The sequence below is a fragment of the Eumetopias jubatus genome, unplaced genomic scaffold, assembly GCF_037043125.1.
Source record: "Eumetopias jubatus isolate StellerSeaLion01/CBP00866 unplaced genomic scaffold, mEumJub1_p1.0 scaffold_2, whole genome shotgun sequence".
Classification (NCBI taxonomy): Eukaryota; Metazoa; Chordata; class Mammalia; order Carnivora; family Otariidae; genus Eumetopias; species Eumetopias jubatus.
The window spans coordinates 49,220,512-49,244,275 of NW_028274808.1; the positions used below are offsets into that span (position 1 = coordinate 49,220,512).

General features: G+C 44.3%; 1 protein-coding gene across 2 annotated transcripts in view; it reads left to right on the forward strand.

The window, feature by feature from the left end:
- EPHX2 (epoxide hydrolase 2) overlaps positions 1–23,764 on the forward strand; it is a 67,531-nt gene that overhangs the window by 12,487 nt on the left and 31,280 nt on the right. For both annotated transcript variants that reach the window (XM_028114407.2, XM_088020999.1), the window contains exons 2-9: positions 1,381–1,465; positions 7,918–8,077; positions 9,325–9,515; positions 10,988–11,110; positions 12,523–12,597; positions 15,913–16,008; positions 16,839–16,917; positions 19,789–19,823. In XM_028114407.2, coding sequence (XP_027970208.1) covers positions 1,381–1,465; positions 7,918–8,077; positions 9,325–9,515; positions 10,988–11,110; positions 12,523–12,597; positions 15,913–16,008; positions 16,839–16,917; positions 19,789–19,823 — 844 coding nt within the window. The remainder of the gene's footprint in view (positions 1–1,380; positions 1,466–7,917; positions 8,078–9,324; positions 9,516–10,987; positions 11,111–12,522; positions 12,598–15,912; positions 16,009–16,838; positions 16,918–19,788; positions 19,824–23,764) is intronic.

Genomic DNA, 23,764 nt, shown 5'->3' on the forward strand with positions numbered 1-23,764 from the left:
CCACATTTCGTGCGAAGTCGGTCATTGTTACCTGCAAGACGGTTAGTGGGATAGAAGGGAGTTGACTGTTTTCAGAAATGAAACTCCCAGGTCAGAGATATTTATTGTCTTACTTGGGAATGGTAAATAATTTTAACTGGCTCACCAATTCCCGTGCATTGTAAATATTTGCCTGGGGCACTTTATTAAGGATTGCCCGTGAGCGTCTAGGCTCAGGGGAATAGGATGTGGTGATGGATTATCAACATCTGCGGGGGGTGCAAGGGGGTGGAGGGGTGTGTGTGTGTGTGTGTGTGTGTGTGTGTGTGTGTGTGTGCCACATACGTACCACCCTTTATCTGTCCGATGACACCCAGCTGGCCATGTGAAGGTAGCAGATCCACCACGGGGGCGGTGGGGGGGGGGCATTATCAAGAGAATGGAATGGAAACTTGTATTTCCTAATGTAAGGAGGTGAGAGGGTAATGAGCTGGTCTCTCTCCCTCTGTGTCTGCTCCTCCTTGGGTCTGTGTACAAGGGATGAATATGAGCTGAGGCGTGTTAGATGGCTAGAGCTGCCGTAACCAAGCACCACAGACTGGGTGGCTTCGACAGTAGTTCCAGAGGCTAGAGGTCCAAGATCAAGATGGCGGCAGGGTTGGTTTTTCCTGAGGCCTCTCTCCTTGGCTTGTAGACGGCCGCCTTCTACCTGTGTCCTCACGTGGTCTTCCCTCTGTTCAGGTCTGAGTCCTGATTTCCTCCTCGGGATGGCACTCATTACACAGGGCCCACCTTAATGACCTCATTTTAATGTAATCACCTCTTTAAAGGCCCTGTCTCCAAATACAGTCGCATTCTGAAGTGCTGGGGATTAGGACTTCGACATATGAATTGGAGGTGGGGGGGGTACAATTTAGCTCATAACATGGGAAACTTTTTAAAAATTAAATAAAATTACAATGAAATAGAAACTATATGTTCAGAATCAAAACGAGAAAAAGATATTTCATTCCCTTTGAAGAATATGTATTAATAAAGCAGTCCTTTGGAGCAGTGCCTTGTGCAAATGAGCTGAAGATGGGAGTGAATGCATACCCAGTCTTGAGTTTGTCCCTTAAGTGGCAAAGCCAGAAGTACTAACAGTTGAAGAGTCTCTGCTAGGTGGTCCCCTTTGAGCTGCTTCACCTGCCAGCATGGTCGTCATTTAGTTTATGGTCTCACGTCCCGGTTAGATTGCTCTTTCAGGCTAAGCTCCCAACTTGAACATTGCCTTTCCCCCTCCACGGCAGAATGCCTTTCTAACAGCAGTTTGCCTATGGATAGGAATAGTGTCTGAACCCTACATGCTGCTGTGATGAAGTCTTCTGAACATCCATGCTGTTGTTCCTTTGTGTCTTCCAGAGGCTTTCTGAAAGAAGCTTTCAGGAGAGGAGGCCCAGATGGCTCCAGTGCCCGCCTCATGAGGGGAGAGATCACGTTTTCCCAGGTAAGGGGACACTTCATAGACCCCCTTAAGAAGGCATTCTGTGACCACGTGCCCATCTCCCACACTGACTAGAAGCTCTCTGAGGGCAGACCCATGTTTGCTTCACCCATGGACCCCGCCTAGCACTTCCATCATAGGACTGGGATGGGGGCTTAGAGACCCACAGAGAGATGGTTAAGACTGGTTTATTGTCTCTTTGCAGGATCCACCCCATGAGTGGAAAATTGCCAACCCCTTGAAAAATCTAGGCCAGGCAGAGTAGCTTTTTTTTTTCTTCTTCTTCTTAAATGGTGGTAAAATACACGTCACACAAAATTTGTCACCTTGATCACTTTCAAGTATATAGTTGTGTAATGTAAAGTATATTCACATTGTGAGGCCATCATCACCATCCATTTCTAGAACTCTCCATCTTGCAAAACTGAAATCCTGTACCCCTTAAACAAAAACTCCATGCTTCTTTTCCCCCAGCCCTTGGCAACCTTCCTGTCTCCATGTGTGTGGCTACTCTAGCCACATTAGAGAGGTAGGGTCATGCAATATTTGTCCTTTTGTGCCTGGCTTATTTCCCTTGGCATGATGTCTTCAAAGTTCATCCATGCTGTGGCATGTGAAAGGCTTTCTTTCCTTTTTAAGGATGGATAGTTTTCCATTATATGGATAGACCACATTTTGTTTTTCCATTCATCTGTCCATGGACACCGGGGTGGCTTCCATCTTTTGGTTATTGTGAATAATACCACTGTGAATATGGGTGTGCGAATATCTGCGTGACACCTCGCTTTCAGTTCTTCTGGGTATAGACCCAGAAGTGGGTTTGCTGGATCATAGGGTAGTTCTGTTTTCAGTTGTTTTTTTTAAGGACCCTCCATCCTGTTGTCCAGAGTGGCTACCCCAGTTTGCATTCCTCTGAGCAGTGCACAGGATTTCCAGTTCGTCCACATCTTCGCCAATCCTCGTTAGTCTTTGTTTTGTTGTTTATTTGTTCTGTTGTTGTTGATAGTTGTCATCTTTAGAGTAGCTGTTTTCAGACGGGGCCAATCGCGGGGAGAGGTTGTTAAGTAATAACTGGATAATGGGTGGGCTTTGGAGTCAGAGAGCAGGATTTGAATCACAGCTCCCACTTCTAGACCGTGTCCCTCCAGCAAGTTGCTTAACCTCCGAAAGGCCCAGTCTTGCCATCTGTAAAATGAGGGTGGTCTACTATCTACTTCATGGATTGTTAGGAAGCTAGGAAAGTATCTCACAAGGTGCCTGGCGCATAGCAAGTGCTCAATAAATAACAGTTACCATTGTGACTACAACCTCCACTGGCTTTTAACAAAGTAATCAGGATCTGAACCACTTTAATTCTCAGTGTCTGGAAGAAGAAAGGCTATTGAGAATCTATAAGCGCACAGAGAACATGGTCTATATGTTAACACTTTTTATGAATTACAGCCACCTATCAGTCTGTCAGAGAACTTAGGGCCCACTGTAGGAGAAAGCAGGAGTCCGCCTTTTCTGTGAAGACACAGTGGCTGCTGGTGAATGAAAAACTAATGATACTGTTGAGAATAAATGTGAAGTCAATAAGAAATCTGCAGTAATATTGTTGGAAGAGAAGGAAAGAAGGAAGTACGATGTGTTTTCAATGAACATAGGATTATAGAGTGAAATTCTAGTAATTGCTATGAAAACCCTGCACCCATTCTGACTTCTTTCGTCCGTATGTGTAGCTTCTAGGTAACTTGAATGGTTAGCAGATGAGGTCTGAAATAGCAAATTGCAGTTGATCCTTGAACAACATGAATTTGAACTCACAGGTCCACCTATCCATGGATTTTTTTTTTCAATAAATGCACATACAGTGCTGTAAATGCATTTTCCTCTTCCATTTGATTTTCTTAATAACATTTTCTTTTCTCTGGCTTACTTTATTATGAGAACACAGTGTATAATACATATAACATATAAAATATATATTAACTCTGATCGGTAAGGCTTCTGGTCAACAGTAGGCTATTAATAGTTAAGCTTTTGGGGAGTCAAAAATTATATGTGGATTTTCAACAATGTGGGGGTTAGGGCTCTCAACCCCCACATTATTCAAGGGCCAACTATATATTATGACAAAGGCTACTTAGGTTCAATTTGTCTTCAGAAATCATATCTTAAAAATGAATGTCTTTTAATTTTTCATTTGTGTATATGGGCACCTGGGTGAGAAATTTTTTCTCACTTGTGTATACGATACAAACAGAAAAGTACACAAAGTATACAGTTTAATGAATTTTCACACAAACTGAATGCACCCATGTCACCGGCACTGGAACATAATCAGCACCATGGGCACCCCACTTATGCACCTTCTAACACCACCCCTCCAAGAGTAACTAACCATCTTGACTTCCAACCTTAGAGATCACTTTTATCTATTTTGTACTTTATGCGAATGGAACCACACCGATAAATCTTTTGTATCTGGCATCTTTTCCTCAACATTGTATTTGTGAGAATCATAGATGTCATTGTGTGCAGGCATAGATAGTTTTATTCTCATTGCTGCATGATATTCCATTGTATGAAGATACTCTGATCTGTTTATCCATTTTTTTTTTCACCCTGAGATGGAAAGGCATTGGGAGGTTTGGAGCAGTGAAGTGACATTATGTATATATATTTGCAGCAAGGAAAAGTTTTTATTTTATTTTATTTATTTATTTGTCAGGGGGAGAGAGAGAGCGCACGCACGAGCAAGCACAAGCAAGCACAAGCAGGGGGAGTAGCAGGCAGTGGGAGAAGCAGGCTTCCTGCTGAGCAAGGAGCCCCATGCAGGACTCAATCCCAGGACCCTGGGATCATGACCCGAGCCAAAGGCAGACGCTCAACCCACTGAGCCACCCATGCATCCCAAGGAAAAGGTTTATTTGAGAGGCAGCCAGACAAGGAGATGGAAAGGCAAGCCTCAAATCCAGCTCCTGACTATATTTTTAAAACCTCATTCTTGCTGCTGCATAAATAGACCAAAAGGGCAAGGATCATTATAGACTAATTAAGGAAGCTATTGGAAGATCTGGGTGAGAGATGGTGGTAGCTTGGACTAAGGTAATATTGGTGGAAGCGGTAAAAAGTGATCCAAGTCTGGAATATTTTGACAGTAGATTCCATAGGCTTTCCTGATGGATTGAGTATGAGTATGAGAGAGGAATGAAGGATAACGAAGGTTTCTGACCAGAACCAACTGACAGTTATCAGTTGCTGTTCGCTGCTCTGGGGCTGGGAAATCAGGTGCCCGATTTGGGATATTTTAATTTGAAATGCCTATTGATCTCCAAATAGAGCGTGCGAGAGGCAGTTGCATATACAAACCCAGAGTTGAAGGAAGATGTCCAGGCTGAATACACACACACACACACACACACACACACACACACACACACACACACAGCATATGGATGGCATTTTTAATGCCATTGGACTCAGTGTGATCACTGAGAAAGGGAGTATAAATGGAGAACCCAGAATCCCAGGTACTCTAGTATTAAAGGTCAGGTTGATGAGGGGGCCCAGGATTGAGAGATGGAGAATGAATCTCCACTGATAAGAGAAAAATTAGGAGGGTGTGGAGTCCTGAAAGCCAAGGATTTATTAAGTTTCAGATGAAGAGAGTGGCCATCCGTGCTGATGCAGCTGATGAGTCAGGCAAAATGGAGGCTGGCAAGTGCCCATTAGATACAACAACACAACGTGGAGGTCACTGATAACCTTGACGAGAGAAGGTGGAATGTGGAATGTAGAGGTGAAAAGCCTGATCAGACTATGTTCAAGAAAGAATGAGAGAAACAGTTTGAAGACTATGTGAAGTTTTGATACGAAGTGGGGTAGAAAAATGGGGCAGTAGAAGGAGGGGATACGGTCAAGAAAGAGGTTTTCTTTATGATAACAATATGCTTGCATGCTGATGGCGATGATCCCGTAGGGAGGGGGATTGCTGATAAAGGAATAAGGAAGGGAGACCCACTGGAGCCACGTCCTTGAAACAGACAGGGATGGAATCTGGTTGGAGGGGTGAGCTTTGATAAGAGCAATGGACCATTATCCATGGCAACAGAAGGGAAGATAGAGTTCTTGGCCACTAATGCTGGTAGGTGGATAGTGATGGTGAGAACTTGTGAAAATTCTCTTCTAATTATTCTCCCTTCCTCCAATCCTCCTCGCTGTTTCTGGGATGACCTCCCTAAAATGCAAATCTACTTATGTAACTCTCCCACTTAACTATATATATATATATATATATATATATATATATATATATTTTTTTTTTTTTTTTTTTTTTTTTACTTGTGTAACAGTCTAAGGCTGCAAGAGTTGTATTATTTTTATGGAAAGGTGAAGACTTCCATTATTTTTCCAATCTCATTAACGGTTTTAGTCTACTCACATTTTATATTTTATCTTGCATCAGTTTTGGCATTTGTATCCTTTTTTTTTTTCTTTTTATCTTTTGGCCCCCTTCACCCATTTCTCCCACCCCGTCCTCCACCACCTGCCTCTGGCGACCACATTCTCTGTATCTATGAGTTTGGCTTTTTTTGTGTTTTTTGTTTTTGTTTCCGTTTTTAATTTAATTTCCACATATAAGAGAGATCAGGCAGTATTTGTTTTTCTCTGTCAGACTTATTTCACTTGGCATAATGCCTTCGATGTTCATCTAGATTGTCACAAATGGCAAGATTTTGTTCTTTTTTATGGCTGAATAATATTCCGTTAAAGTTATATACAACATTTTCTTTATCCACTCATTCATCCATTGATGGGCACCTAGGTTGTTTCCACATCTTGGCTATTATAAATAATGCTGCAGTGAACATGGTGGGGGGGTGCAGATATCTTTTCGAGTTAGTGTTGTTTTCTTTGGATAAATACCAAAGTGGAATTGCTGGATCATAGGGTGGTTCTAGTTTTAATTTTTTGAGGAACCTCCAAACTGTTTTCCCTAGTGGCTGCACCAATTTACATTCCCACCAACAGTGTGCGAGTGTTCCCTTTTCCCTACGTCTTCACCAACATTTGTTATTTCTTGTCTTTTTGATAATAGCCTTTCTAATAGGTGTGAGGTGATACCTCACGGTGGTTTTGATTTGCATTTCCCTGACGATTAGTCATGTTTTCATCTTTTCATGTGTCTGTTGGCCACCTATATGTCTTCTTTGGAAAAAATGTCTTTTCAGGTCTTCCGTACATTTTTTAGTCAGGTTGTTTGCTTTTTTTGCCGTTGGGTTGTATGAGTTCTTTATATATTTTGGATGTCAGCCCCTTATCGGATATATCATTTGCAAATATCTTCTCCCGTTCAGTAGGTTGCCTTTTTGTTTTGTTGATGGCTTCCATCGCTGTGCAGAATCTTTTTATTTTGATGTAGTCCTAATAGTTTATTTTTGCTTTTGTTGCTTTGCTTTTGTTGTCAGATTCAAAAAATCATCACCAAAACCTATGTCAAGGAACTTACTACCTACGTTTTCTTTTAGGGATTTTATGGTGTCAGGTCTTGTGTTGAAGTCTTTCATCCATTTTCAGCTGATTTTTGTGTATGGTGAAGCGGTCAAGTTTCATTGTTTTGCATGTGGCTGTCCAGATTTCCCAACACCATTTATTGAAGAGATTGTCCTTTCCCCATTGTATATTCTTGGTTTCTTTGTCATAGATTAATTGACCATATATGTATGCATGGGTTTATTTTTGAGCTCTCTATCATTCTGCTATTGGGGTTTGGGTAGTTTTCAGTTTGAACTATTACAAATAGTGTTGCTATGATAGTGTGTAAACATATCACAATCCATTCTGCTGCTAACAAGTGTTATTAGTTACCCAGGGCCGCCATAACAAAATACCACAGACTGGGTGGTTTAAATAATAGAAATTTATTTTCTCATAGCTCTGGAGCCTAGAAGCCCAAGATCAAAGTATTGGCAGGGTTGGTTTTTTTCTGAGGTCTCTCTTCTTGTTTTGTAGTGGCCATCTTCTGTGTCTTTGCAGTCTTTCCTCTGTGTGTGTGTGTATGTGTGTCCTCATCTCCTGTTCTTACAAGGACACCAGTCAGATTAGATTAGGGCCCACTCATGACCTCATTTTACCTTAATCACCTCTTTAAAGACCCTACCTTCAAGGACAATCACTTTCTGAGGTGTGAGGGCTAAGACTTCAACACGAATTTTGGGGGAACCCCATTCAGCCCATAAACAGGGGCATTTGTGTAGCTTGTAGTTTGGGGGCTCTTGGAAATAATGCTGCTGCAAGTGCATACACAAACATGTCTTTTTTGGTGAACATATGTAGACATTTCCATTGGGTGTGGGTCTAGGAGCGGGATTGCTGGCTCAGAATGCATACGGTCGGATTTAGTAAATGCTGCCAAAAGCTTTCCAAAGGATGGTACCTATTGATTGCCTGTCATCAATTCACTCTTACAGTGGGTGCCACTCATGGAAGAAGACTGCAGGAAGTGTTCTGAGGACTCTGGAATCCGCCTCCCTGAGAATTTCTCTGTAAGTCAGATCTTTGGCAAGGTGGCTGCAGCAAGAAAGATCAACCACCCCATGCTTCAGGCAGCTCTTGCCCTCAGAAAGAAGGGTAAGGATCCAATACTTGCCATTCTCTGAACCAACCACACTAGAGCCCTTGGGAGGGTTAGGTCAGAATACATCTGTATGTGTTCCGAGAGCACAGATCTGCTGGACCTTGACGGAAAGCCATTCTTAAAAATATAGCCCTGAAGTAAGTTTTATCAAATGGCAAAAAAATAGCACTATCAGAATAGCTGGGGGAAAGAAATGAAAGCACTTTATTTAATAAAGCAATGTGTGCCAGAGACTGCCTTGTGAGCAAAGTTCTCTCCCTCCAGTGACACTAGTAGTGACCAGAATGACCCAACCTCTTGTCACAGTGATTGAAAATCAAGGCCTTTTAAGCAACTGTGATTGTCTCAGCCTCTGAATGTCAAAGTGACTGAGCTCTGAGCTGGCTGACATGAATTCAGATGGTGTCCAATGGTCTGGGACATGAGATCATGTTCATCCAGTAGGGATTTATGTAGTTTTGGAGCCCAGCTCTTCTTCACAGGTATATTCGAAATCATTCTATCCACTTCTCAGCAGACTTACCTGGTCACGGCTAAGCCATCCCATGTCCATGTTTCTCACTCATGTTCCATGGAAAGGGTCTCACCACTGACTCATCAGTGCCTTGTTTCCAGCACCCCCTGCTTCTTGCCCTTCTTGGTTAGGGAGAGAAAGCCAGGGATAATGCCATTTCTGCTGACATTCCTCTAGTTTTGAAAGGGGAATGCAGTCTCCGACAGCCAAGGCAAGAATTTTGAAAGATAGTCGAGCAGAGCTTTCAGTAAGATAGACTTGGAAGGAGCACTGGAGGGGCAGTCCAAAGGCAGGATTCTGGGCCTGGCCCAGTTCTGCCTTCACTGTGTGGCTCTGGGAAGCTTCACATTTGTCTGAGCTTCTGTTTGCTCATCTGGTAAGATCTGTTCTGCCTATTCCAGAAGTGGTGGGGATCACATGAGCTGATAAAGATCACAACCTCTTGCTCTACAATTGCAAGGAATTAAGGGATGTAGTGTTTTCTATCAGTGCTTCTGAAAGCCCTTCATGTACCCGGTTTGCTTACTCTCCTGTCTCTGTGCCAGGAGGTGCTTATGGGTAAAGATGATTCTTGTACCATCTGTCAGTTTAGAAGCTGGGCATCAAGAGATTGATGCAAAGAAGAACCCTGCGTGGCCCCTTCTTTGGGGTTCCCTGTGGGGTTACCCTGAGCTTCTTGGAGCAAAGTTCTGTATCTGGTCTGGTCACTGGTGACTTCTCACTCAGGATATACAACCTGCATCCTCACCAACAACTGGCTGGATGACAGTGCTAAGAGGGGCAGCCTGGCCCAGCTGCTGTGTCAGCTGAGGCCGCACTTCGACTTCCTGATAGAGTCGTGCAGGATCAGAATGGCCAAGCCTGATCCACAGATCTACAGATTCGTGCTGGACACCATGGAGGCCAGCCCCAGTGAGGTATGTAGACACTTCCTTTAGTGAAAAAGAATGTTCTAGAGATATTGCAAATAAGAAAAATTGAGAAGGAGTGAGCAGATGGAGGACATCTGGGGCCTGGTGGTTTGATTCTAGGTCCAGTGGCAGGTTCCCATTATCCCAGGCCAGGACTTCTGAAGGACTTTACCTGTCCCTTCAGTCTAGAACATTCTACAAGAGATGGGCATGTGGCCCCTCTCTGTGGCTTTTATAGGTCAAAACAGGTATTGTCAAAACTGCTAGATCAGCTGCCTCAGTTTGCCTATAAAGAAATATAGACCCTGGGAGATTTTCCCAAGACCACAAGGCTCATAAGGGTCACAGTCACCCTACCAAAGGGTGAGCAGAAGTGGGCTCCAATATTAGAGCCATCTCCTCTAGGAACCCCTAAATTCTGTCTTCATACTGTCTCTAAGTATCTATTCTAAAATTCTGTTTCCCTTGTATTCCCCACCTCTAATTTTCAAAAAGGCAATTAGACCAAGATTAAATACCTTTCCCTGATGTTTTTGACCCTTCCTTGTTGGCCCCACCTCATCCACAAGCTGATCAGATGAAACCCTGAACTTCCTCACAGGGAATCCTTACCAGGCTCAATCCCAGAACCCTTCCTCTTCCTCTTAAACTTTGCTCCTGCCCCTTTCAACCCCTGGATCAAGCCTTGTAATAGTGCTCTGAATTTGAGTGTACCTATAAATAAATGTCTTCTCATTTCTGGCTTTTGGGTTGGATGAGCTGCTTAGAAGTCTGGGCCTGCCCTAATCCAAGATGATAATGCACTTATGCTTTCTTCAACAACTTTAAAGATTTTTTTATTTTAAAATTTAAATATTTGATCCATTCAGAATTTATTTTGTGCGAAGATGTGAAGGAAGCATCCACTGTTTTCCCCCAAACAGTTAAAATAATTATATAATCTTTTAAGTACTATTTTTCCTCACGAGGTGAACAACACAAATTGTCATTTATATTTGGGTTCATTCCTCGACTCTCTTCTATTTCATTTAATATCATCTATATCTCTTCTAGCTCCCCACTTTTTTTTATTTTACCTTTTGTAGCTTCATAATTTGTTTTAGTATCTGCCCTTATTACAGTTCTTTTCCAGATTTTTTTAAATCTATTCATACATGCTGATTTCCTAGATGAATTTTAATATCACCCTGTAACTTTATATCCTTCCTTAATTTTCTTAAGTTTCAGAATTCAGGCTGAAACCCACAAGTGTCTGTGGGAATCTGTACATCTCTGCGTGTTTATGGGTATGCTGATGTAATTCAATATTTTTAATTTTAAGGGTAAACAAATATGTGGAGGAAAACATAATTCTTCACCTTGTCGTCATAAAATAACCACTATTCATGTTTTAATGTGTATCTTTCCGATGCTGTCCCTCATGGATGAGTTTTGCTTTGAATTAAAGTGATGCTAGTGTCTCTGCTATTTGGATTCAGGTTGTGTTCTTGGATGACGTCGGGACTAATCTGAAGCCGGCCCGTGACTTGGGGATGGTCACCATCCTCGTCCGTGACACAGACACAGCTCTGGCAGAACTGGAGAAAGTAACTGGGGTGCAGGTAACTCTCTGGGCTGCGCTGGGTCGGGTTTCCTGCCCCTTCTCTGTGTTAGGGCTGCAGGAGACACAGCAGGTGAGAGGGCGACCGGTTCAGGGAGTTCCCTGCTCCCCGCTCGGCCCTCACCCCTGGAAAGAGTAGCACATCCCCTGTGAAGCCAGGGATACCTCAGCAGAAGGGCCCCAAGGGACCCTGGTCCTTGGTCAGGGTCTTGGCTCCCTCAGGCCAGGCAAGGCTCATTGCCATCAGAGGGCACCCAGCTGCCCATCCCTCCCACCACACCTTGAGTCCTCTCCAGGTGCGATGGAGATAGGGGGCTTGCCTTCTGGTTCCCCCGCTGAGGACACCCAGGCAGACTCTTCCATGTTTAAAAAAGGAAGATAAATTTCGTGGTTTACTTCTCCCACTTTAGAGGTCGGAGCCACTTCTTCCTTAGGTCGCACATTTGGGACTAAAGATGAGTGATCTAGCAGTAGGAGTCGCTAATATGTCTCTTCCTGTGAATAAGTTCACTTACATGTGTCAGCATCCTGTCCTTTGTCATTTCCGTCTCAAGAAACCTGACATGAATAGGTAAAGAAGCCCCTTAAAGACCATGTGAGGGCCCAGGGCGGAGGTGCAAAGCCAAAGAGAGGACTCAGGAGGAGCCAAGCCTGAACCAACCAAGGTGTTGGACTCCCAGCTTCCAGAACTGAGAGACATAAATGTCTGTTGTGTCAGTCACCCAGTCTGTGGCACATGGTAATGGCAGCTGGAGCAGACGAATCCAAAGGCCCAGAGAATCTGATTTTGGCCAGCGTGAAGGAGAGACCCCTCAGCGGAGCCATACAGTGATGGGATGGCTGCTGTGTGAACTTGGCATTCCTGGTGGTATCCAACGTGAGCCTGGGTGACCACCTGAGGAACTGCCATAGAGAAGGATTGTAGTCCTTGAAGTACGAAAGCTCAGCGTTTTAGAGCAGGTGGTATTTCTTTCCTGCTGATGTTAAGTTCAGGTGGTGGTGGCCAGGGGCTTTGCTTCATGCAGCCATTCAAGGACCTGGGTTTGACAGAGGACCCACCGTCTTTCCCCGCTGTGTTCTCCCCAGTCACACCAGGCTCTCAGCTGGGGGCGGGGTGGGGGGGGCAGTAGAGAATGTAGAGAATGGCGTGGGGATTTTAAGGGGTCAGCCTGACAGGCCACGCTCTTCTGTCCGAAGGACCTGGTCATGGGCTGCACTGAACTGAAACAGAGGAGGAGATGAGTACAACTCTGTGCTTGCAGGAGAGGGACGGGGCTGGGCAGTCCCCTGGAGGACTCAGGAGCCCCTGACACGGGTGCCTGTAGCCAGCACTCTGGACTTTGGGAAACTCTGTGTGAGAACTTCTCACAGAAGGAGGCTGCTCCCTCTCTTCCTGTCCCCTTTTCCTTCCAGCTTCTCGGAGCCACAGCCCCTCTGTCAGTCCCGTGCAATCTGAGCGATGCAAGCCACGGATACGTGCCGATAAAGGTATGTGAGCACTCCCTCCCAGTCAGCCGAGTCCTCCCTGACCAGCCCACCTACAATGGCCTGCAGAGACATTTGTTAAATATCAAGGGTAGCTGAACATCCGCTGTTCATAGGGAAATAACATTTCTCCATATAATCATTCCTCCAAAATCACAAGACATGGATCATGCCTTAGGATATACAAAGCAGTGTACAGATGTGGTCAGGCTCCCATGGAAAAACAGGTCACATGGGGCCTTGAGTAGCCCGGGGGTGCTAACGTGCATCTGTGTCTGGCCTGGGTGATCTGGGGAGAACCTGTTTTCATCCAACAGGTATTTATCAAGCACTGCCTTGGTGTCAGCCATGGGCCAGATACAAGGGATGCAGTGAGGAACAAGACAGACCCATCCTCAAGGAACCCGTAGTGAGGATAAAGAGACAGAATTAGTCATTAAAACAGCTGTGGTCAGGGCTACAGCAAGGCCAAGGCCATGTGCAGAGTGGCCCCGACTCCCGAGCCAGCCAGGATACAGAGCAGGGTGTTAGGATGTCTTCATGGATTCATTTGTCATCGGTCCCATTTAAATGGGAAGAGACCTAGAGCTACGGGTCAGCTTATAAGCAAACAAGATGGGACAGTTGCTTTGGGCCAGATAGAACCAATGTGAATCCTGGCTTCGGCACTAAGTTTGCAAATTTAGGTACTTTTTTTTATCACTCCGAATCTCAGTGTACACAGCTTTATGATGAGGTGATGCTAATACCTCCCTTCAGTGGTCATGTATGGATTACACTTGACCCTTGAACAATATGGGTTTGAACAGTGTGGGTCCACTTATCTGAGGATTTTGTACGGTACAGTGCTATAGATGTATTTTCTCTTCCTTAGGGTTTTCTTAAGAACATTTTCTTTTCTCTTATCTCACTTTATAAGATTATAGTATATAATATACATAATGCAAAATAGGTGTTCATCAACTGCTATTGGTAAGGCTTCCAGTCAATAGGAAGCTAGTAGGAGTTAAGTTTTGAGAGGAGTCAAAAGTTATATGCTATTTTTGACTATGCGGGTGGGGGTCAGTGCCTCTTATCCCCACATTGTGCAAGGGTCAACTGTCATTGAAATACTGTATGTAGACCATGGGGCATCGTACCTGGCACCTCCGTGCTCCATAAACTGTAGCTGATGAAGAGGAGAGCTGGTGGCACGAATGGGGCAGGTCTGCAGACCCAGGGGAAGTCCTGCTGCTTGGAGGACAGCCCCTCAAGGATTTATTGAGTATTTGTTGTTTTCGGGGCACAGAGAGAAATACCGAGATGAATGGAGTGTCTTCTAAGACTTAAGGAATTTTGCAGTCTAGTGAGATACACATCCCCAGCCCCTGCAGTTACAACCCAGGATGGGGTCCTTGTCTGATGGTGGTGCCCCAGCACACTGGGCATGGGCTCTGTGAGGGTGGAGGCTGCATCGGGGAATGTTTAGCGGTGATGGTGAAGTGGGCATGAAAGGATGAGTGTGAGCTGGGTAGTAAGAAAGGGCTAAAGTTACTGTGAGGGTCAACCCAGCCCCTCCGGTAACCCTGGGTGCTCCTGAAGGGGTGAATGCTTCATGAGGTCCCTTCAGTCCTTGTCTCCAGTATCAATGAGGAGCGAGGGGCTCTCGGCCTGGGATCTGGGCTGTGACCTGGTGTATTCAACCCCATGGACAGGGTTATTCTCATAATCCTCTTGAGGCTCACAGGTCCAGTCAGTTTCAATACCTTTCTCATTTGACCTTGAAGGAGGGTGATCAGAACTGCTTTATCACCCCGTCTGTCTTCATCCCAAATTAAAGGCCTGGGGCAGCGACCTCTGGGGAGTCCCAGCCGAGCCCCACTGTGCGGGGCGCTACTCCATCGATCTCCACTAAATACTAATGCCACCCAAGCTGGGTTAGGTCTTTCTGGTTTCTGGCTTTATGGCAATTTCATTAACATATCATTTAAAGGATGGGAAAGTATATGCATATGCTGAGCAGCAAAAGGGAGACTCTTAGTTTAGGATCCATTTAGATCTGGGGCAGGTTAGGATCATTTCCCTGGACATCAGTACTGCAACACTTTTCAATATAAGGAATAGAATTTCAAGTTAAATCCCTTCCTTTGCCAAGTATTAATGAGAAGACTGTGGGACATATTCTGATAAGATTGTAGACCATGAAAGAGTTTGTGAAATGTCAGCCTAATGTTTTCTTGAGCAGAATAACTCACTGGGAATCATGAATGAAACTTCTGCTTTAGAACACGAGCTTGGAGTAATCTGAGATGCAGCTACATAGAATTGTTCCAAGTGAATTTCCATACGTAAAGCTTATTTTTCCCATTTATCTCCATTAGAAAGTTGAAGATACATACTTTTGAGGGAAATGGAGCACTCTGATTGGATATTGCTTTAGTTCATGTGCTTAGACCACATGGTAATAATTGGAGTAGGTTAAGTACCAAAACAAACCATCCCAAGCTTCCGGTGGCTCAACATCGGGTTTATTCCTTGCTTGCCAGACAGTCCAGTGTGGGGTAGGAGTGGGCTCTCTCCATGCAGTCATCAAGTAGCCCATCTCCTTTCTGCTGGCTCTACCTCGCCCAAGGCCCAAACTGTTCAGGGGCAGATAGGGAAAGAGGGAGGACCACGCGTGGGAGGTTTCTATGGGCCCAGGATGTAGCACACATTTCTTCATTCTCCTAGGCCATTTGGCCAGAACTCGGTCCCATGGCTGCACCCATTGCAAGGAAGTGTGGGGGGGAGGTCTGGAAAATGTTGTCATGTGCCAAGGAGAGAACACAGACATGGAGCTCTAGCAGGCTCTGACACAGCCCAGAAAGCACTCGGAAGTGTAGCAAAGCTTGGAAAAGATTTTGCATTCAAGAGAGAAACAATTTTTAACATAATAATCGTGGTATTCTGCATGTTAACATGAATATTATGCTGTGCACAAAATCAGCCCCAGTTTAAAATATGGAAGACAGACCAGTCAGACAGTACCGGAAACTCTGACACTATTAGGGCCTCTTAGGGAGGAAGGCAAAGTTGTTTTGCTTTTGTTTTTTGGGTTTTTTTTTCCAACATTATAACCTTCTTTTCAGGCCTCCTATGTTCCTATAGAAGCTGCCAGTTTTATTGCAGTTTGGCCAGTTGTGTCTTCTTGAACATCTCCTCCTGGCATCGGGGTCTTGGGCTGAGAAATTGTGAGGTCCGGCAGTACCCAGAGATGGCCCAGCGCGGTCTGCAGAAGACGAGCTGGTTCTGTCCAGCCTGGCGCTGTGGTCACTTTCTGTTCACCTCTCTTTTCTACAGCCTGGGGTGCGTCTGCATTTTGTGGAGCTGGGCTCCGGACCTGCTGTGTGTCTCTGCCATGGATTTCCCGAGAGCTGGTTCTCTTGGCGGTACCAGGTAAAGGAAACCAGGGGGAGGTCTGCCCCAGTCAAGTTGAAGGGAGAGGGAGGTCTAAATGTTGTGTCCCAGTGTAGAATGCCGTTAAGAAGCTGAAACCTTGGGTCTCCTGGGTGGCTCAGTCCGTTAAGTGTCTGCCTTCAGCTCAGGTCATGATCCCGGGGTCCTGGGATCGAGACCCGCATTGGGCTCCTTGCTCAGCAGGGAAGCCTACTTCTCCCTCTCCCTCTGCCCTTCGCCCCGCTCATGCTCACTCTCTCTCATGCCCTTTCTCTCTCTCTCTCTCTCTCTCTCTCAAATAAATAAATAAATAAATAAATAAATAAATAAATCTATCTATCTATCTATCTATCTATCTATCTATCTATCTATCTTAAAAAGAAGCTGAAACCTTATAGTGGAGCATTGTCTCCAACGATGACCATGATACCTCCGCAGTGTTGGAGCCAGAGATGGGTGCAGGCCTCAGGGCTGTGCTAGCCCACATAGCATCTTTGCAGATTAGAAGAAGACGGATTCTTCAGGACACTTTATGCCACCTGCTGGGAGGTCTTTGTAATGAATATAGAAATCTGCAAAGTCTTTGCTAGGAAAAGTGCTGTCTTAGATGTAGTATTAGATGCAGTACACAGACCCTACCACTCTCCGTGGCAGCCCTATCCAGATGGGCTCATTCCAGCCTCATGGCAAGGATCCCAGATAGTGCCACATGGCACTTTGAGTTGAACCATTTATAAGAACGTGGATAGAAGGAAGCAAAGCGAAGAAGGAGTATCTGCAAAAGACTGTTGAGACCACACTTGAGTGTTCCCGAACTGTTTGTTTTCCAGATCCCTGCTCTGGCTCAGGCAGGTTTCCGGGTACTAGCTCTGGACATGAAAGGCTATGGAGAGTCATCTGCTCCTCCTGGTAGGTTAGCTGTCTCACAGCTGTCAATGCCTTCTGACTGCCTGAGCTCTCCTAACTGCACTGTCTCCCCCTGGTCCCAGGTCAGAGCAGACAGCCCTTGAGGGGGGTCTGACTTTGCCCTTCCCCTCTCCTGCAGTGACCCTTGTCTATACACTTTGGGCTCAGATGTCTCTGCTCCCCATACTCTGAATGAATACAAGAAACCCAGTGGCCTGAGGAAGTCTCGTGCTGGATGTAGGGTATAGGAAGTACCATCCAGCTACAGAACTTTTTCTATCTTGCAGAACTCTGTACCATTAAGCACTAATTCCCCGTTCTCCCTTCCCTAGCCTCTGGCAACTACCCTTCTGCTCTCTATCTATGAATTTGACTACTCCAGGCATCTCTAAGTGGATCATACAATATTTATCCTTCAGTGACTGGCTGATTTCACTTAGCATAACGTCTTCAAGATTCCTTCGTGTTGTAGCATATATCACAGTTTCTTCCTTTTTAAAGCTGAATAATATTTCATTGTATGTATAGACCACGGTTTGTTTATCCATCCATCCATTGATGGACATTTGGGTTTCCTCCACCTTCTGGTTAATGTGAATAATGCTCTGTGAATGTGGGTGTGCAAATATCTGCTTGAGTTCCTCCTTTCAATTCTTTGGGGTGTATACCCAGAAGTGGAGTTGCTGGATCGTATGGTAATTGGTAGGCCAGATTCTTAAGCCAGTGTCTGTGGATCCCATTTGGCATCTATCCAAGGATGGGCATTGGGGGCCTATGAACCCAAGTCCATGCGTGGATTTATGAGTGCCTTCCTGGGGCGAGGGAGTCTACTGTTTTTATGGGTTTCAGAGGGGTTCTCAAGTCCCACACTGTTCAGCTCCCCAGGTAGAGATAGGAACGTGATGCAGTCAGACATGTAGCAGAATCCCTGTCCCTCCTAGTGTCAGCCATGCCGCTGACAGCAGTGGCTCAGTGAGCCAAACCAGCTGCTCACCACCCTTCTCTGAGCTGCTTCCCCATGTTGACATCAAGCCTGTCGAGTTTGAAGCCAGCTGACATGAACTATCACTCAGGTGACCACCAACGAGGCCGTTCAGCCTGTCATGACTAGGGAGTGCCGCCATGATTGTTCCCTAAATGTCATGGTACCGACTCAGCGGCTGCTTACTACCTCTTGCATGGTCTACCTTTTAGACAAAAAGAAAACTTCTAGTCCAGACATCTCGGAAAGACATTGAAGGGTTTTTTTTTTCCAATTTAATTATTAAAATGTCTATTTTCATTCATCTAGACTATGATCCTCCCTGAATTCCCTAGGGATAACTTAGTAATTAATTTATCATTCATACTAGAACACCATTGAAAGTAAAAGAAACACTGTTAGTAATAACACACATAAACAGAACTGTTCTGGACGAACTGGGACTTATGGTTATACATACTCTGATTATAACTACTTTTTAAGAAAACAGTAATTTACGGGGTGCCTGGGTGCCTCAGTCGGTTGAGCGACTGACTCTTGGTTTCGGCTAAGGTCATGATCTCATGGTTGTGAAATCAAGCCCCGTGTCAGGTTCCATGCTCAGCGCAGAGTCTGCTTGAGATTCTCATTCTCCCTCTCCCTCTACGCCTCCACCCACTCCGTGCTCGAGTTCTCTCTCTCTCTCCCCCTTGCTAAAATAAATAAATAAAATCTTCAAAAAAAGAGAAAACAATAATTTACATGTTAACTATTGCTGAAGATTATATATAACATGAGTTCTAAAGCCAAGCATGATGATTTGGAATCATACATACACATTGCAAATCATTTGTGTATAAATTTCATACATTTGGCAATAGATTTTAAGTAACAAATTGTTTTCCCTTAAAACTGTGAAGCTGTTGTCCCACTATTTTCTAGCTTTCTTTGTTGCTATTAAAAAATCCCATGCCTTTCAGATCCACGAGGCTTTCTATGTGCCTGTTGTTTTTTTTTTCTCTTACCCTTAATAACCTTTAGGATCTTTATCTTCTTGTGTTATAAAATTTTATGATATTGTGCCACGATGTGGGTCTCTTTTCATCCACTTTTCTGGGTACATTTATCTTTTAGTTCTTGGAAGTTTCTTGAATTATTTCTTTGATAATTTTTTTCTTCTGTTTTCTCTTTTCTTTTTTGCCCCCTGGAATTGCTGTTTTTGTTAAAATTTTCATACTACCCAAAGTGATCTTTGGTATGATTCAGTGCAATCCCTATCAAAATCCCAATGATGTTTTTTTTTACAGAAACAGAAAAAACAATTCTATAATTAATATGGACCCACAAAAGACCCCAGGTAGTCAAATCAATCTTTAGAAAGAGCAAAGCTGGAAGGACTCACACTTCCTGATTTCAAAATATATTACAAAGCCACAGTAATCAAAACAATGTGGTATTGGTATAAAGGCAGACATATAGCCAATAGAACAGAATAGAGAGCCCAGAAATAAATCCACACATGTATGGTCAGCTGATCTTTGACATAGGTGCCTAGGACATACACTAGGGAAAGGACAGTCTCTTCAATAAATGATGCTAGGGAAATTGGATATCCACATGCAAAAGGATAAAAGTGGACCCTTACCTTGCACCATACCCAAAAATCAACTCAAAATGGATTAAAGACTTACATATAAGACCTGAAACTAAAACTTTTAGAAGAAAACATACTGATTTTGGCGATGATTTCATGGACATGATACCAAAAGCATAGGCAACAAAAACAAAAATAAACAAGTAGACTACATCAATCTAAAGATTTAATAAGATATCTATTTTTGGGCAAAGGGGCCCTTTTAGTTTGTTGGTAATTTTCGGTCATGTGAATTAACTGTATTTCTTTTTAATTGCAGAAATAAAAGAATATTCCATGGAAGTGTTATGCCAGGTAAGAAAGATCTTTGGGTAACATTTGTAACATTTTTTCCATCCTGGTGTTTTTACTGATACAAGACAGAAGTATGGGTATTCATTTAAAATCCTAGGAAAGCATTTCACAGCATTTGGGTATAAAAATCTTACTGAAAGTTAAGATGGTATTTTAAAAATGATAGCCAACATTTACTGTCTATCAGTTACTGTTCTAAGCCATTTGATAGAAGAGGAAACTGAGTCATGAGGAGGTAAAGTAATTGCTGGAGGTCAGCAGCGGGTAGAGCCAAGTCTGAACCCTGAAATAGCTCCCACGTCCCTCCTCGTGGCCACTCCACCATCTCGCCTTTCTGTCCTGAGAATTAAAAAAAAAATCACCTTATTTTGGTAGAGATGTTGTTGGCCAGACCGAAGGAGTCAGTGTGTGGCTTGGCGGATGTAATGGTGCTCCTATTCTAAGTGAAGCATGAGCACCATCGGGGAGGGGCCCTCATCTCAGACCTTGCCAAGGCTGAGGTGAGGAGACTGGGTACCAAGCCTCCATCAGCCCTAGGGCAGAAACCAAGGCTGGAGGGGGGGCCGAGGGAAAGAAACAGCGTCCTGGTTGGCCATAAAACAGGCGACGCTAGGGACGGCTGGGTGGCTCCGTTGGGCATCTGCCCTCGGCTCCGGTCATGATCCGAGGGTCCTGGAATCGAGCCCCGTGTCGGACTCCCTGCTCAGTGCAGAGCCTGCTTCTCCCTCTCCCACTCGCCCTGCTTGTGCTCTCTCTCTCTGTCAAATAAATAAGTTTTGAAAAAATCTAAAAAAAAAAACTGGCGATGCTGCTAATTATGCTAAATTTACAAAAAGGCTCCATGTAGGAGTCACAGCTCTGCTCGGACTGCCCTCCAGCCAGGCTCGCACGCAGGCTTTGGCGACTCATGAGAGGAGCCTTGATAAAACCAGACTTTCCAGTTAGGGTTGTCCTTCCTTCCTCGGTGTCCAAGTCTTTACTTCTTCCACTCTGCCACTTCTGATCTTGCTCATGTCCCCCCCGCCCCCGCCAAAATCCTACCAAGATCTCACTAGCGACCCTGTGGGGGGCCTCTCCCCATCCCCCTAATGTCCCTTCACTGGACCCCTGCTTGTTTCTGTCGAAATCGGTTCTCAAGACAGATAAATCGGGTCACTTGACCTAACTGCCCTTGTGAAGAAGGTCCTTTTACTAAGACAAGCAAGATAAAATGTGATGCTCCAGTCCTCCAACTCCACCCTTTAAAGTCATTAGTACGTCTGCTACTAGGTCTTCACCTAAAAGAATTTTAAAAAGTACGTCCACCAAAAACTGGGACATGAATGTTCACAGCAGCATTATTCACAAAAGCCAAAAAGTGGAAACTATCCCAGTGTTCATCAAGTGATAAATGGATTAAAAATGTGCGGCATATCCATACAATGGACTATTATTCACCATAAGCAGGCATGGAATCATGGTGCATGCTTCAACATGAATGAACCTTGCAAACCTTATGCTAAAATAAGCCAGTCCCAAAGGGCCACACATTGTATAATTGCATTGATACGAAGTTTCCAGAAGAGGTCAATCCATAGAGACAGAAATGAAATTAGTGGTTGCCAAGGGCTGGGGGTAATGGGGAACAGGAGACACTGTTAATGGGTATAGGGTTTCTTTTTGGCGTGATGAAATGTTCTCTAACCATGTAACAGTGATGACCTCACAGTCTGACCACACTAAAAATCCTCTGAATTATACATTTTTCAAGGGTGAGTTTTATGGTATGTGAATCATATCTCAGTAGAGCTGTCATTTGAAAAATTAGCACAATACTTTTAGTGTAAAATTTTATTTAAAATACCCTGCATAATCTTAAAAAAAAATAACCTGTGTAATCTTGAAATAGAGGATTATAGGAAACTGAATGAAGATCCATAATACTGCTTACCCTCAGTGCCCACAAAAACCCTTTTCTCAACTACATCCCCCCAAATATATTGAAACCTCTTTTTTCTCAACCACAGTTCCTTAACGTTGTGTGCCAGTTCATCATACAACTGTTATTTGTTTTAGAGTAGGTACCTTTAAGGAACCATGAACCTGTTCTCTGTATGTCTATAGTGAACCTGTTCTCTGTATGTCTATAGTCTTAGGATTCCAAATTAGGGGTGTTGGAATGCAACGTAGCAATAATGGTATCTTCTCAAGTTCATTAGCGTAGGGAGGCTTATTTACACCCAGTTGTCTCCGTCATTGTGTGTGACCTTGGTAAGTCATTTAACCTTTTCAGGTCATGCCATCAAGTATCAGATGCAGCAGGTGGATGGATGGACTTAGTGTTCTCCTAGACCCCTCCAGCCCTGAGTGTGAAAATTCAAGCAAGTAAATTGTAAAGATCTAAATGGTTTTATCAATCAGTTCATAAATCGGGCAACATCCCATCTAGCGATAGAGGGGAGCTCCAAAGGGCTGCAGAAAAGGGAAGGGTTTTAAAGGTAGAGAGGGAGTAGAAAGAAGGGAATGATCAGCAGAGAATCCATTGTTTTAGGCAAAGTCGCCCTTCTGAGGGGAATGGAGGGGCCCCCTCAGTGATTTTTCTCGTGCTGACCAGGAAATTCCCACGTTGACTGCTTAGAGGTTACGTTTGTGGGGGGCTGAAAACTGCACTCAGGTTGGGTACTGAGTGTTGGTTTACTGATTGGGGCCTTCACCTGAGTGATGTCATTTTGGGCCGGCGGCTTTCTTTTTTAACAGTAGGATGTGGAAATCACACTGAGCTAATCTTCAGTCTCTGTGGTTAATTGCAAAGTGAAAAGCAACTCTCTGGTGTCTCTTCTAAGGAAGGGACACTAATCCTATCTGATCGCGACCCCACCCTCATGACCTCATTGAACCTTAATGACTTCTGCAAAGACCCTGTCTTCAAATGCAGTCACACTGGGGATTAGGGCTTTGACCTGTGAATTTTGAGGGACAAAGACATTCAGTCCAGAACAAGACTTCCTGACACCATCCAGTGATTGTCACCCTATCTTTGGGTGGAAAGGTCTTCCTGACACCATCTGGTAATTTTCTCCCTATCTTTGGGGGGAAGGGTGAAAATAAAAACTGCTAAAATAATAAACTAGGTAATTACATCAATACTGTGTATCTACATCTTGGAAAAATAATAGATGGTGTGTATTTTAACCAGTGGAACTTGTCATCTGCTCTTGCCTTCTCATGTTCTACTGGGGAGCAGTGGGGAGCCGGGGTAGCAAAAGGAATCAGAACACCTTTACAATTCTTTCTCTGTGAAGCTGGCACTGGCTATAGGCAGAACTCTGTGTCCCCCCCTGGCACCCCCAGAAAAGGGTGCCCATATTTGGTGGGTTTCCCCAGCAGAACTGAGACCAGAGGGGAGAACATCCGAACACTTTTTAATGCTCTTAGGGCAGTGAATACAAGGGCTATGGGAAGCCCTGTGTCTTCTCCCTGCCTCCTACTGTCCTGAAATTTCCATCTCCTTGCTTAACGTAGAACAAGAAATAGGCCCAGCCTAGAGAAGGAGAAGAAAATCGCCTTTCATTTTGGAAACACAAGAGTAGATGTTGGAAATACAATCACGTATATTTTTTAAGTCTTCGGCGTCTCATGGTGCAATCTCGGCAGCCCCCAGTGAAGGCATTGGTCTGGGCAATCGAAAGCAAATTAGGATTACTTCTCAATTGGTAGCCCGAGGGGAGGAGTCAAGGGACTGGAAACGATTTAAAATAACACTGTTGGTCTACATGGTGAAAGAGAATGGCTTTGAATGTTCCGATGTTGAATTTCCGAAATCAGACAGACCTGGAATCAGTCCCAGTTCTGCCACTACTAGCTACCTGGCCGTGGCCACATCATTTGACCCGTGTGAGCCTCAGTTTACTCATCTGTAGAGTGGAGCTACCCCTTCCTCCCCGCAGGCCCGCGTGAGGGAA